The sequence below is a fragment of the Coenobita brevimanus genome, chromosome 77, assembly GCF_032717465.1.
Source record: "Coenobita brevimanus isolate Jiangsu-jjx chromosome 77, ASM3271746v2, whole genome shotgun sequence".
Taxonomy (NCBI): Eukaryota; Metazoa; Arthropoda; class Malacostraca; order Decapoda; family Coenobitidae; genus Coenobita; species Coenobita brevimanus.
Window position 1 is genome coordinate 3,488,157 of NC_137030.1, and position 16,186 is coordinate 3,504,342.

Here is a 16,186-nt window from a genome sequence, read left to right on the forward strand (position 1 = left end):
ATTACCTTGCACATAAAGCTTTTCAGTCTATATTTATCTGTAACCAGATGTCATGATCCTGTAAGAGGTGGCCATTTGTCTTTGCGTTAGTTGTGTTATGGGGAGAGACACTAAACCTCTACCAACCCACTTGTTGACATGTAGGGAACACGTATGGATTGGTTTTATGGTTGCCACCCAGCATTGTAAATGGTTTCCTGGTATGCAGGAAACCATTAGGCTTGTCACTCAAGGTAAAGCCACCCGATAAGGAAAGAAGAGTAATAAAAAGTGACAGGAAAGATCAGAGAAACAGGAAAAGAGGAGAACAGATGCAAAAAAAGAAGGATAAAGGTAAAGGAAGAAGTACCGGTAGGTAGCACTACATCAAGTGAGTGGATGATGGTCACCACCACCTACCACCAATAAAGTTTTGAAAGTGAAAATGTAGTATTTTCTATACTTTTGAGAGAAATTTATTGTAGCTGTGTAACAAATTATACATAGGCCTACAATAATCTAATGTATTGACTGTATACTGGTATATATGACTGAAACTATAACTGTGCAGCATAATTATTTTTTTCTTCCCCCACAAAGTTAGAGATTCCGAAATAAATTGCTCCATGATTTAAATTTTTCCTTGTCAAGAACATTTCGTTATGTGTGGGATGTTTTTGTAATTTTTGTCCACAATATGTTTTACTTTCCTAGACATAAGTAAATTGGAGGTAGCACAGGTCTGTCTATCTGCAGTACTAAGCCATAGCCAGATGCCTTAATCCCGGTAGGGGTAGCCTTGCACAGGTTGCCCCCATGTCACCCAATCCTCTGCTGTCAGGCTGCTGTCTTTCCAGATTACACCACTCTCCCTCATATGCTGTACCTCTCCACCCTTTGCCATCCCCTTATCCTCATTCCTACCATTCACTAACACTCTTCTAGTGAGTCTTCCATTCTCCATCTACCTGCAGATTACTAACTCCATTTTCTTTCCAGGTGTTCTTCAATAAAGGAGCCTATAATCCCGCAGCCATGACGTCATCTCTTGCACAGCAGCTGCAGAAGTTAGCAGCACCTCAGACATCAATTTTACTTGACAAGCCAGGCCGTAAATCCATACTCTTTGATCCCTCTGAGGCTGCCAAATATGGAAGGGACATTTATTACCAGATTGGTAAGTGCAGACCGGTTGGTTTCTCTCATGGTCAATTGATCAATCGATCAGTCCTACACCACGTCATCCTAGAGTGGGAAAAGAGGTATGGATGATTGTGATGATATAAGTGCTTGGTAGGTTTGAATGGGGAGTGAAGAGTGAAAGGATACGTGGCCTGTATGATCATTGTTGGTAATTACCGACATTTCACTTTTTTTTTTTTTTTTTTTTTTTTTTTTTTTTTAACCATATCACGTCATCTTCCATGGACTTGTATACTGTATATACCTTGTTTCTTTATTACTAAACATTATGTATTTTGAATATAGTATTACTGTATTTTTTGTCATCATCGTTTCAGTAGGTTCTAACAGTGTATCCACTTGATATACAGTATATTATTTATACATATGAAATTTATGTCAAGAGTGAGAGCAGTGGAAATGAGTTACTTGAGAGGAGCATGTGGAGTGACATGGAGGGACAGGTTGACGAATGAAGAAGTGAAGGAACGTTGTGGGGTAGATGTGGATGTGGTTGAAAAGATTAGGAGAAATACACTGAGGTGGTTTGGACATGTGGAGAGGATGGAGAATGAAAGACTGACTAAGAGGGTGTATGTAGGTGAGGTGGAGGGAGGGAGAGGGAGGGGTAGACCGAGGATGAGGTGGAGGGATGGAGTTGAGAGGTATATGAGGGAGGGGGGGGTGAGTTGGGGGGAGGGGAGTCAAATGGTGGGTGACAGAGTGACTTGGAGGCGTTTTGTCTGCGGCCACCCTTTGCGGGATTAGGGCGTCGGGCTATAGATAGATAGATAGATAGAAATTTATTTATAATTATTTATTTATTTTTTTACAGGCAGGGATGGTTTTGATGAACTGGCAAAGAGTGTGGAAGCAATCAGACAATTTGACAAGGTCCTTTTTGGCAAGCACACTATAGACATCCAACGAGCAGTATTGGACCAAGCCGCCAATGACAAACTAGATGTGAATATCAATAAATGTTTGCTGGTCTTGTCACCATATCTGGAGAGACAGGCAGCTCTGAAAGCAATGGAATGGCTGGTATTTAGGTGAGTTATAAGTAGTATGAAATATGTCGATAAGGAAAATGAAATAATAAAATGGAGATGTTTAGACGTGTAAGATGGAGTCAGGATTCTTGGAGCTTGAGTGGTGTGTAAATGAGTGTCTGCCTTGTTTCACTGGGCATGCAGTTGGTAGTTCTCCTCTCATATTTCCTCTCCTTGTTTTTTGGACCCTGCCTTAACCCATACTTATATTGGAATAAAAGTGAAGCTTATGATGAGTAGCCTACTGTATGTACCATAGATAATCATTTGGAAGAAGAGTTTTTGAGTACCGGTATGTAAAATATATAAGCATACTGTTTAAGAATTTTCATATAGATTTATTATGGATAAAGAAGTAATGAAGAGGTAAAATAGATATCAGATTGTGCTGAATTATTGAGGTGGAGGGGATTGCGTGGATCAGATGATTGCATTAAGGTAGATGCTGTATTGTAATTTAGTGTATAGTAAATGGAAAGAAGTAGTTGTAAAGAGTGACAGGCAGGAAAGGGAGAAGTAGGAGGAGCAGAGAGCAGACACAGAGATAGAATGAGAAAGAGGAAAGAAGTACATAGGCAGCACTACGTCAAGTGAGTGGATGTGAATGATGGTGATACTGCAGTCAGTTTGTTCTTATCTAATGGACATGGGCCATATCCACAATTTGAATACCAAGTCATGGTTGCATAGATTTTGATAGTTGTTAGTGATAAGCTACAAGTGAATCTTTCAGTCTGACTACATTTGGCCATCTGCTGAGCTGAAAAGGGTTAGGGTTGTTCTGCAGGTTATAAAAGTTGGACTCAACCCATCCCCTGAGTCTGAATGATGCCCCTACAGATTCATGGCAAATGAAATGAATAAGCGTGCTCTGCTTATGTCCATCTTCCCATACTACGAATCCACGCTCTTCATCCGCATCCTGCAAATCATTGACATCAGCCGTGACACGGATGAATGGTATTGGCTCTTGGGGTCACAGAAGACAGGGCGGCCAGTGGCTAAGGCGACGGTGTTTACTCGCTGGGCACATTATCAAGTCTTCAGGTCATTTGTTGCCGATTATCTCAAGAGTATGATTAAGGTGGGTATTCCTTATGATCACTGCATTTTGGGGGGATCATGTTTTTGCAAGTTTCAGAGGTGCCATAACATTTTTTCCTCATCAGTTTATTATATATTACACCGACCTCGCCCTAAATTGGTGGGAAGGAGGAATGACAATGAAGTTGATGATGATTCCATAGTACAGTAATCTGGACACTCAAGTCTGCATGCTTTAGACACACCTTAGAGATTTTCAGATATATAATCATTAGTAGAAAATACCAGTTATACATTATGTTCTGATACAGTAAATGTAAAAGATATCTGAAAAAACTTGCTGTCTTACAGAGTTTTAAAGACTTAATTGGTGAGTGAATAAATGTGTTACCTTTATTACTGTACTAAGCACTCTGTTGATTGTTCATTTTCTTTGCTCTCCTTTTCCTACTTTATATTTCAGTGGGAATTAAAGTTACGGTGATAGTGATACTTTTACTTGTATACCATACATTCTTGTTCTTTCTTTTGGATCCTAACCCCCTCCCCCCATTGTTAAGTGGGATATAGGGTTAGGGTGATGATCGTTGTCCTGCATGCTTTCCCTGTCATTTTCCTGGATCCTACGCACCTCATTAATGATGATGATGGTGCAGGTAATGATGATGATAATAGGGATGATGGTGGTGATGATATATATATTGGTGAAGTGGTGTTGGTGGTAATACACTCTACTGATGTAATAATGGTGGTAGTGGTGTCAGATGATGATAATGGTGAAGGTTATATTCGTGATGTATTCAAATATTTTGTTTTTGCTTCACACTCAGGCTCACCGCAACGTAGGTGACCAGAAGATAGCCATTTCCTTCTATGTTACAACAGTGGTAGGAGGACTGTGCTTGGTGAAAAGTGTAAGTACACCTACAGACTATTTCTCTGTTGTGTTTATTTGCTACTGATGATTGCAACCGTGGGCTTATCTTATTGTGAACCTAGCGGAGTGCAGGCTAAAGTTGCCCATCTTCCACAGTTCATCATTCTTCTTTTGGGGATTGGAAGGGGCTTGAGAAATTTTATTATAACCAGGCCACTCTCCCAATCTGGTCATTTTAGTGCCATCACATGAAGGCATCCTTCTCCAGCACCATTTGTTACCAATAGGGTGTTCTTTAGATGCTCCTCTGGCTGCAGTGGGTTTCTCAAAATTGGCTGAAGTTGTTGGGCTTTATATTAAGTAAGGTACAATATAGATTTCATAAATATAAGAGAAATCTTAATTCATGATAATTTTTAACGTAGTTTCTTTGAGAGATAAAACCATCCGATGTTAGCCAGAATAAAATATAAAGTTTATATATCGTGAAAAAAAAGTTTAAATTGTTTCATTATCAACTTGCTGATGATGACATTTCTATCTTCAGTTGTTTTGGACTAGTAGCATTGCTTCAGGTCTGTCCCTACTTTTGAAAGAGGGAAGTAAAAGACTGGTTGTTAGTCTGTTTACTACGATGGCATGTTTTTCATTATAATATTTGTGGATGGTTCTCTTGGATGATATTATTCAGTTGTAGTAGTGGAAGGATTAGTCAGGAGTATAATAACCCATCGTGTTCAAAAAGTATCCCCTAAGGTGATTAAAATCATCTGGAGATGGCAGTTAGAATGTGTGTCTTCATGGTGAAGTGTTTAATGTTATCCCTCATTTTCCTTACCAGGTTAAGGAGGAGCACCTTACCAGCATAGTGAAGATGCTGCCCAAGTGTTTCTCATCCTCCCCAGAGCTAACGGCTGGCACATATTTTCTTATGTCTCACTTAGCAGTCAGGACAAAACTGGCAGCATCCCTTCTCAGTGAAGTTCTGCGCCTCATTGTTGTGGTCAGTTGGTCAGCATTCTTGTGGACTTTTGCAGCTTTAATAAATTTGTCTAGAGACAGTACCTGTGCACTAAAAAATTACCGTACATCACTGACAGGGAAATGGCTATTTTATTTGTGTGGTTGTGATTTTTTTGAAGGTTTTGTATATGTGTTCTGGATCCTACCCTATTCCACCCTTAGGTGGGAAAAAAGATTGGTATGATGATAATAATGATTCTGTAAGGTTGTCAAGCAGATGTGTGTGAAGTGCATTTTTAATAAAGAAAAATTTGTGCAGATGGTCATGCTTGGTTGGTGGACCAAGGATGCGTGGGTTTTGAATGGTGTGTGAATATGTGTGCGACCCTCTTCATTGGATATGATTTTGATAATTTTCCCACTATTGGTCTTCGTCTTTCCCCGTTTCCTTGTATATTAGGTGGAAAAAGGGGGTCAGGGTGATGAGAAATGAATGTGATTAGTGATGAAAGTTGGAGGAGGCATGATAGACCAAGAAATAGGTGGGTAAATGTTGTAAATGAATGTGTGAAAATATACAGTAAGGTATTGAAGATATGGATTAGCCAAGCTGATGTGCCTTTTTTTTTTTTTTTTTTTTTTTTTTTTTTAAATACTACCCCTCTGTCCACAGGCAACTAAATCACCAGAATCAAAACATAAACAGGATGCATTACTGTACTATTGTTACAAGTTAATTATGTTGATGATACTGTTGGTATAAATGATGGCAGTTCATGTTGGTGGTAATGTTATTTTGTTTGATAATGATTTTTTTTTTTTTTTAAATTGATATTGTTGATAAAATATTGATATTATTGATACTTATGATTCCACATGATTTTACAATGATGATGATGATGATGATGTCTGTTCTGCTTGTCTCAGGTAAATACACCACCAGAATCGCTACATGAACAGCACACGTTGTTACTGCTGACCCTGACTCAGCACCAGAACATCACCACCTTCACCCCAGAGGTTGCTGAAGCCCTTTCCTCAATGTCACACGTGTTCTCCAACATCGTCAATTTAGCCAGAACCAAGAGTGTGGCTCCATTCCTATCTGCTTATGTGACCGGTTTCATTGGGTGTGTGTTGTCTGTGTTCTTAGCCCCTTAAGTTTGATGACGTACATTTCATGTAATTCCAGCTACACCTGGACTATTACCGGTATATTCAGATTAGCCAAGGCTTTCCAATCAGAGGAGGTTAGATGTAATCTTCATTTACCCTTTCAATACAAGATGTTTCTTAAAAACTAAATAAAAATAGTCTGTAGGTAGCAGGATTAAGTTGAATATAAATTTCTTCAGATCATGAGGGTTAAGACTATAGAATTAGTCCTCATTTTTGACCCTTCAGCTTGAGTATGGGATTTATACATACTGTACATATATACATACAGTACATACATATTTGCAATATATATATATACTGTATATGAAATGTGTATTTATACAGGTCGTCCCCACTATAATGATGAGATGCATTTGGGAAAGCCCATCGTTGCGCTGGGGTATCGTTGAACGGGGACGTTATATCATAGGAAGCATAGGGATGTGTTTGGGAACCTTTCGAATACCCCCACAACCAAGTCCAAAACCCACCCAGATGAGTCCAAAAACAAGTTTCTAGCTAACCCAAATCCCCAAATAGCTTTAAAACAAGGTAAACTAAGCCTAAATGCAGTTTATAATTCACCTAAACCCAAAAATAAAATCTGAAAATCTTCAAAAGTATGTCTGGAAAAAAATCTGTCTATCTATTGCCAGACACCTTAATCCTGTAAGGGGTGGCCACAAACAAATGCCCTCCATGTCGCCCTGTCCCTTGCCATTTCACCGCCCTGCTCCCAGCTCACACCCCCCTCTCATATGCCTCTCCATTCCATCCCTCCATTTCGTCTTTGGCCTCCCCTTCCCTCTCCCCCCCTCCACCTCACTAACATATACTTTCCTCGTCAGTCTCTCGTTCTCCATCCTCTCCACGTGACCAAACCACCTCAGTGTGTTTCTCCTAACGCTTCCCATCACATCCACATCCACACCACAATGCTCCTTCACTTCCTCATTTGTCAGTCTGTATCTCCACGTGACACCACGTTATTTCCATTGCTCTCACTCTTGACTTGTGTTCCTCCGATAAGGTCCAAGCTCCCATACATTAGAGTTGGTATTGCAATACTGTCATGGAGTAACTTTTTAACTTCTATGCTCACTTCCCTGTTTCTTATCACTGCTTTCAAATCAAACAGTAAACTGTATATACCAAAAAATGACTGTTCACCCCACCTGTGACTAAAACACATTAATCTAAGTCTAGAAACAGTTTATAAATCAGCCTAATCACAAACTTTAAGTCTAAAATGTCATCAAAATTGTTTCACAAAAACAAAACTCATCTGATAACTGGGGACTGGCCATTGATAGGCAGGGAAGGGTGTTAATTTTTTCACATTGCTAAGGCAGGGTATTGTACAGCGATGGATTGTATTGTGGGGAATGCCTGTATGTGTGTGTATATACACATTATATATATATATATATATATATATATATATATATACAGTAGAACCTCTCTCATTCGGACTATATGGGGGGAAGGGTTGTCCGAATTAGCAGATTGTCTGGACCATCAGGGTAATCTCCAGTTCATACCAAAAACTATCTACATATGGTATGTTTGTTAATTATTAACATATGTGGCATATGTCAACCCTACGTAACTGTAAAAGATGAAAGGATACTAAAATAACCAAACTAATCATGTACGATAGTTTTGTATTGCATAATTTAAAGGTAAGGCCATGACAAGAAACTAGCCTACATTTTAAATTGTAGTAAGTGACTAAGGCCCATGTAGGCAAAAAAATAAATTAATTAGTTAACTGTAATATTTGGAATAAAAATAAAACTTACGTAGGCAAAAAATACATTGTCATCTTTGGCATATTGATAACACCCATATGGGCAAGAAGCTAATGTTTGATGTACAAGTAAAGCACATTTCAGTACAAAAAATAACCTACAGTAATCATTAAACACTGCAGAATATTCTGACCCATTTTTGTGTAAGCAAACTCCTCCTTTTAACACCTTTATTCATTGCAGAAGCTACACTTGCATTAAGTGGCATGGTAAGGAGGATTAACTTTTGAAATACAGCGTAAAAATATTAGTGGTTGGTGAACTAGTTGATGGAACGAATGCTAGCGTGTGTTTAAACAGGCGCCCATGTTGCGACCTAGCGTGATCCGAGACTAAACGAATGACGATCGCTTTCCGCGCCGATACTGAAAATGACTTTAGAATTACTTTCAACATATTTTTGGAGCTTATTATTTTTAAATTTTGTCCGAATTAACAGAAGTCCGGATTAAAGGGGTCCGGACCAAAGAGGTTCTACTGTATATATATATATATATATATTACTAGTAATGTATTATTGTTGCAGGTGGCTGGTGAGTGACTCGTGCCCACAGGACAACAGCAAGAAATCTGCCCAGTTCTCTGAGATGATTGATATTGTCGAGTCCATTCCCCTCTCATCCTCTGACTCAGCAAAAGTCATATGGTAAGCCAAACATGTGTTTAGAGATATGGCTTTTCTTTGGTATATTACAGCTCCTTAGTTTTGTGAGGTTTCTCAGTTAGAAATATTTAAGAAAAGTAACATCCGGTCCATTTTTCCCCCTTGCAGGTCATGGAGTTTGAGTTGTAGAAGGGTGTGAGGCTAGATTTCTGTAGTCCTTATCATTTAAGCCATCATATGCTACCCAACATCCTTGGAAGTGCTTGTAATATAGAGAAACTTCCAGCCAAATCTTTGATATGATACTGGGTGAATAGCCCACCACAGGCTCAAAGGCTTAATTACTGAAAATAGTACTGTGACTAAACGCTTAATAATGTCAGCTTGCACTCTTATATGTACCAGGGGTGTAACCCGGCCACTTACCCCTTAATATTCTGGAGTGTGGTAGCCAAGTGTCAGGCTCCTACACTTCACAAGGGGTAGCCTACTATGGAACTTTTTGGCATTATCATTAACAGAACAAAGCTAACTTGTAATCTGCTGGTAATGGAACAGAACAAAGCCAACTTGTAATTTGCAGGTCAGTAATAGAACAGAACAAAGATAACTTATAATCTGCAGGCCATTAATAGAACAGAACAAAGCTGACTTGTAATTTGCAGGTCAATAATAGAACAGAACAAAGCTAACTTGTGATCTGCAGGTCAATAATAGAACAGAACAAAGCCAACTTGTGATCTGCAGGTCAGTAATAGAACAGAACAAAGCTGACTTGTAATTTGCAGGTCAATAATAGAACAGAACAAAGCTAACTTGTAATTTGCAGGTCAATAATAGAACAGAACAAAGCCAACTTGTGATCTGCAGGTCAGTAATAGAACAACAAAGCTAACATGTAATTTGCAGGTCAATAATAGAACAGAACAAAGCTAACTTGTAATTTGCAGGTCAATAATAGAACAGAACAAAGCTAACTTGTAATCTGTGGGTCAATAATAGAACAGAACAAGCTGACTTGTAATTTGCAGGTCAATAATAGAGGCTGTGAAGTCCCATAGCAGTGCACTGGAGGGTGTGCAGTTGGCAGGTATGTTGGACCAGCTGGAGGCAAGTCACCCTGAGGGACACAGCCAGGCCACCGCACGACTTATTGATGCTGAGGCAGACGCATCCACTGGCACTGAGTATAAAAAGGTACACCCAGATACTAAAGTCTGTTCACCTCTCCTGGTTCAGCTTCTTGGCAAATTCGTGTGATGTAATGGATTTGGGTGCATATTATCATTCATCCCTAGTTGATAATATGCACCTTCAGCCACAGTGTCACATTGAGCCACCTGTAAATCCAGCTGTGAGAAATAGGCAAGAAGGGCACATTTGATTGTACATATGCCACACTATCTTGGATTGCATTAAGAGCACCGTTATAATTGGAGAATGAGGTGATATGTTGTTCTGAAGCTGGAAATGACTTTTTTTTTTTTTTTTTTTCCAGTCTTGAAACAAGCATGTTTCATGTTCAGTTGAAAGTAGCATTTTATCTGTACACGAACATTCTAGACTTTGAGAACTAACACTATAATGGGGAGTGACTGCATCATCATGATAGTGAGGATGATGATGATGGTAAAATTTTTTAAATGGTGGTGGTGGTGGTGATGAGGTGATGATGATGATGATGATAATTTTTCTTCTATTACCAGATAAGCAAACTGTTGGTTGGTAATGAGGCATCATCCAGAAGCTTCCTGCATCTTATTCATCCAAATGACAACATCAGACTCAAGGCTGTTAAAAGTTTCTTGGATAGAGTGAACAATAATCAGGTCAGTTACTTTTTACTCTACAGCACTATACTTCGTCCACCTTAAATTATCAGATTTTTTAATATATTACATTAGCTACTATAGTTTGTCAGCTTTAACGTGGTTCAGCATTCTTCAGTACCGGTACTATAGTTCATCCATCTTACTCTACCAAAAGTATTTGTCACTTTACATTAATGTGCAGTACTATAGAGGTTGTTAATAATGATGGTGGTGATGGTGATAATGATGATGCTGGGGATAAGGATGGTGGTAATGCTAGTAATAGTTAATGGTGGTGGTGATGATTTACAGTATATCTAAAACCAAGCCAACTCCACCCCTTTTACAGGAGAAAGATGAGGACAGAATGAAGCTCCATCTAACCAGCCTACTGTCTGACTCCTGCCCAGAGATCCTCGTAGAAACCTTTGGCTGTGCACGTGGCCTTCGACTTTTGGACCCATCCTTGGTTATTTCCCATAGCAGAATGATCCTGAAGCAGAAGAATGAGAAGGCAGGGGGAAAATGGGGTAAAGTCAAGGTGGTCTGTCTAAGGTATCTCACACACAAGATGTCAGATAAGTACACGGAGGAATTGCGCTCGGTGATCTTACACATGTGCCTTCCCATCATTCTATTCCCCACCAGTGCAGCTGATATGGTATTAATTAAAGTGATTCTCAGTTCAAAGATGAGCGAGAGTGAGCCGTTCCTCAATGCACTTTCCCGTAAGTGTACCTATCTCATGACCGATAAGACCCTGAAACCCCAGCAGTACTCCGAGGGTATGTGGTCAATCTTGCCCATAGTACTGAACTCCCTCACCACGGATCAGCATGAGGTGTTCTGGTCCCGCTTTGGGAGTAGTTTGGGCTCGGAAAATAAACCCCAGGACTCTGAAAATACAGCAAACAAAAACTCTGATAAATCACAAAAAGGCTTAGAAGGCAAATCAGGCAAAGATTCAGAAAGTAAATTGGAAGAAGACACAGAAACTGGCAGCATCACAAGCTCCACAGATACTTCCCTGATGGACTATTTTGTGTCCCTGACGCTGATGTGTTGTGCACTGGGGGAGCAGTTGACCGAGACGGTGAGGCTGAAGGTTGGACATCGGTTGCTTGATGCCTGTCTGCTGTCCCTCGATACCGTGAAGGTATGGTTTTGTAGTAGTAGTAGTAGAAGTTGTCGTTGTTAATGTTGGTGTTGTAGCCCCAGACTCTTCCGAAATGTGAACACAGTGGACTAAAGGCTGAAGTTGTCCCCCTCCTACTGTCCACCATCCTCTTTTTGGGGGATAGGGAGAGAGTATGGGGACCTCTGTATAACAGGGCAGTGGAGTTGAGGTATATCAGTGCCACCATGTGAAGGCATCTGTTTCCAGTACTGGGCACCATTGTTTAGTAGAAGGTAGCTTATGTTGTGCTTTATGCAGTAGTGGTAGTCACTGTAATGATAATGTAGCTGTAATGGTAATGATGATGATGAAATTGGAAGGTTAATGATGATGGAATTATAACAGTGATTATTTCTTATGGATCTGAAAGGTCAGTGTATATTTTAATGCCTTCCAAACAGATCTCCATGGGCAAGAAAGTGAAGCGTAGCAATATGCTGAGTTCAGTGGGTCTGGCTGCATGTCTGATGGAAGTGGCTAATGGTTCCCTCCCACTCTCGTTCCTGGGCTTCTGTCTTAGTCAGTCCCTCCAAGCCTTTTCCTTCCCCCAGCCATGCCGAGAGACACCCTACTGGACACTCACAATGGAGGTGAGAATTGTATAGTTGCTTACAAAACTTTGATTAATATTTCACTCAGTGGTTTAAGGATTAGGATGTCCCAGGTGGAGTGACAGGTTTGTATAGGTTGCTTCCCCAGGAGATGGCATGAGACTCGTTGATCTTATAATTCCGCCAAGGAGAGTAAACTGATCATTACCCTTAAGTGTATTGGATTACAGTATTTTAGCCTCTGACCTGTATACCTTGAAAGAGGTAAAATGGGGTTGGCTGTTACTGGTTTGCTTTGTCATTTTCCGCTTGTGGCGAATATTCTTAAACTGAGAGGTTTTGGGATGTTTTTCTTCCCATAGATGGTGCTTTTTGATATGATGTGTCAGGGAAGACAGTGACAGACATGCTACAAGTGTGCAGTAGGCAAAGTGAATAGTAGGCAGACTAATATTTCAGCTGGACAATGACCAATCTTGCTATGGAGGTTCCTTAAGTTTATGGTCAGTATGGCTTAATTTTGATTGATTGAATAATTTCCAGAGTGGTGTGCAAGAGGGCCACTTGGCATTGCTGGTGAAGTGTGTGCGTTGTGCCATGCTGCTGGAGAACTATGGTCATCATGGCAGTAAACTTAGAAACAAAATAATGGCAATGATACTCAAGGTAAGGTTGTCATGTATATTGGTTAATGCCACTTTTGTTCCATAATACTGTACAGAGATGGGTTGCTTTGAAGATGATGATGATGATGAACCTGTCATATCGGAGTAGCTAATATGTATGTTATTTATTTCTTTATGTTCCCCCTCCCCCAGGAATGTTTAGACACATCCGAACAGAGGTTCAGCTTCCTCTCCCTCCTGTGGGGCTGGGTCTCCACTCTCCCCTTCTCACACATTGTGGATGAGAAACTCCAGGTATAACAATTATATTATTCCATTGATTGTTATGTTCAGTTTTTATATATCATTCTTGCGGCTGCCAGAGGATTTTATGCAACATTGGAGAGACATTTAGAACTGGAGGAGTTCGTTATTATGGGGCTGTCTTAGTCTGAAAAACTGGTGATAGGAAGAATTGAAAGAACGTCATGCCAATCAGAGTGATGTTCATTGTTGTGTACAAGTTTAATACCTAAATTACCAAGGCACCAATTGATTTAGTGGTTAGAATACCCTTGTTGGAGTGACAGCCATAAACACAGGTAGGTTTAATCAGTGGGAGGTGACTGGAGGCGGTCCAGTCATATAATTCTGTCTTGGGAAGTAAGGTGGTCATCCAACTTTGAATTTAGTGGACAGTAGTAGCCTGAACTCAGGGCCCCTTCACCTTCTGGAGGGTAATATGAGATAGCTTTTATCAGTATTTAAAACAAATTTATATTCACCCTGGTGCAGATTTGGTCCTTTAATTTCAGCACAGTATTACTATATTCTTACATTGTAGCTGATTTTATCCTGGAAGTTTGGCACAACAGTTACTAAATGGTACTCATTTCCTACACTGTTAAATGTATGATCTCTTATGCTGAGAATGGCAGTGCTTTCCTTACAGATGTAAAGCCTGGCAGGGCCCTGGGAATTTTGCAGGTTACTGCTACCTTTATTCTCACACTTTTGCTGGGTTTGGTTCTTAACCCTAACCCGCCAGGGAACGGTTATATTGGACACAAAATTTGTGGATTGGTGATGCCGTGTGTCGGTTATAACTGCAAGAGTTTTCATGCCGTAGTTTGAAGTGGCCACCACTTGATCTTGTCACCAAACGGTCGGGACAGAGTCCTGCCACCCGAGGCAAGCATACTTCAGTCGTCTCTGTGAGTTTGCCAGGTGTGGGATGATGTTTTCTTAAACCTCTCGTCCGATTCTGTTCCCGTCTCATGTGGACCCCTTGCCTCATCCACCCTGCCAAGCCTTTCCCGAAGGATACTAGGAAAGGGCTCAGTGATAGTACATAGGGTGTGCCTTGGATGCAACTGTATCTAGTTTATCTAGTAATGGAGAAGTTATCACACTGAGAGTGAAGCGAAAGTCTGGAGCACGCACACACACATGAATACATCGTGCCCCCCACTTTAAAAGTTACTTCTCATCTTCTCGTCCGTACTCATCAATGCGACCATCTACAGACCTGGGGATGCCTTTATTTGCAAGAAAAAGGGTTGGTAGGTAATCTGGGTTTTGTTTCCCAAACTGCCATAGTCTCCAGCATACAGTATTAAGGTTTGAAAACAAGCAATTTTTTTAAAATTGGCCGCACTGAGAGGGCAGCTGTGGTATGGATAGCCTGGTGTCTAAGGGTTAAACATGGCACAGCAGTGCTTTCCATCTTCTGGGAATGTCACAGCCTCAGGTGTGGACAAAAGGGAGAGTATGGGGTTGGCTGCTAGTTCTTGTTACTGTTATTGTCACCTTGTTGCAGATTTGGTCCCTTAAGCTTGGCACAGCCATGCTCTCGTCCCAAACATCAAGCCTGGCTTGGGCTCTGGGAACATCACAGCCTCTGGTGCCATCCCTTCTTTCGGCCCTCTCCCACCATCGCCGGCCAGTGCGACGGCAGGCCCTCAGCTGTATCATGAAGCTGGCTGCAGTGGAAGGCGGGCGCCTGACACAGGACAACCACAGTGTTTTCCTTGAGACCATTATAGCACAGGGAGAGGAACTGGCAGCTGATGCTAAGTGAGTATTTTGTTTGTCTGTCAGTCTTTCTGTATGTATAGCTATCTGTCTGTCTATTGATGCATCCATCTGTGTCTATTTAACTATCCATGTACATTGCCTGTCTGTTTATCTTTCAGTCTCCTCTGATCCACTACTGCCTCATCAGGATTGTAGGGGCCTAGATTATCGAAATAAATAATTTGTCCATATTTTGACATTTTTGTCGGTTGACTGTAAAGCTGTAGAGGTAAGGGATGTAGATAGAGACTATGTTTCTTTTATTGAGTTTACTTATAGAAAAAATGTTGTACTGTAATGTATAGTGAAAAGGGTATTTATGCATGTTAGTGAGTCATTTGTTAAATTATGCCGAGAGGTGCATTGACCATGGCAAGTGTATGTCAAATACATCTCTAAGGAAAAATATAAAATACTGTATATATATATATGCAGATGGAAAGGCATGTGAGATGAAGCTCTGATTCTGGGGACCTGAATGATGTGTGGATATGTTGTCCCTTTTATTGGACTTACTGTTGATAGTCCTTCCACCGTTTCACTTTCCCCTTTTGTATACTGTATATGAATCCATGGAAAAAAAACATCAGGATATTGATGCAGCAGGATTACTGTAGAGTGATGAATATTAAGATGATGATGACTATCACAACAGTGATTATGACGATTCTGTAAATCCCTGACAACAGTGATGATTTTGTAGCTACCCTGATGACCATGTTCCTTTCCAGACAACAGTGATGATTTTGTAACTACCCTGATGATCATGTCCCTTTCCAGACAACAGTGATGATTGCATAACAGTACCGTGACTACTATTTCCCCTCCCTGACAGCAGTGGTGATCCTAATGATTCTGTAATAGTATCCTGACTATTATTTCCCTTTCTTCATCCCCTCTCTTTGCAGTCATGTGGCGTCCCTACTCGTGGAACTACAAAGTAAGAGCCAAGGGAAATGCCGAGCAGTTTCCCAAGTGCTGGCGGACATTGCAGCCAACCCAGCCGTGCCCCCACACCTCTGCGCTTCTATTATTTTCACTATCACCAAAGTAACCGATTCTGTAAGTTTGGTGGAGGAGTTGGTTTCTTTATCCTTGCTCCCTTTTGCACTTTTTCTCATTTCTCTCATCTCCTTTGTCACTCAGTCACTCTGTGGTTGCCCCCTCACCTCTGTGTTTTATTATCTTCGCTCTTACTAAGATCATCGATTCTGTAAGATTGGTGAAGTGGCAAATTTTCTCGTTTCTTTCCCATTTTTCATCTCTTCTTTTCTCTTCTCTTCTCTTCTCTCTGGT

General features: G+C 40.5%; 1 protein-coding gene across 1 annotated transcript in view; it reads left to right on the plus strand.

Moving 5' to 3' along the window:
• The first annotated feature begins 1,014 nt into the window (after positions 1–1,014).
• The window catches only part of l(2)k09022 (HEAT repeat containing 1 homolog l(2)k09022), a 39,457-nt gene continuing 24,285 nt past the window's right edge, over positions 1,015–16,186 (plus strand). Inside the window, exons 1-16 of the mRNA XM_080279152.1 lie at positions 1,015–1,160; positions 2,001–2,213; positions 3,054–3,297; positions 4,088–4,171; positions 4,976–5,137; positions 6,025–6,227; positions 8,593–8,712; positions 9,702–9,867; positions 10,377–10,499; positions 10,831–11,363; positions 11,505–11,637; positions 12,060–12,248; positions 12,753–12,875; positions 13,028–13,129; positions 14,634–14,890; positions 15,799–15,952. Of these exons, the coding sequence (XP_080135278.1) occupies positions 1,015–1,160; positions 2,001–2,213; positions 3,054–3,297; positions 4,088–4,171; positions 4,976–5,137; positions 6,025–6,227; positions 8,593–8,712; positions 9,702–9,867; positions 10,377–10,499; positions 10,831–11,363; positions 11,505–11,637; positions 12,060–12,248; positions 12,753–12,875; positions 13,028–13,129; positions 14,634–14,890; positions 15,799–15,952 (2,952 nt within the window). The remainder of the gene's footprint in view (positions 1,161–2,000; positions 2,214–3,053; positions 3,298–4,087; positions 4,172–4,975; positions 5,138–6,024; positions 6,228–8,592; positions 8,713–9,701; positions 9,868–10,376; positions 10,500–10,830; positions 11,364–11,504; positions 11,638–12,059; positions 12,249–12,752; positions 12,876–13,027; positions 13,130–14,633; positions 14,891–15,798; positions 15,953–16,186) is intronic.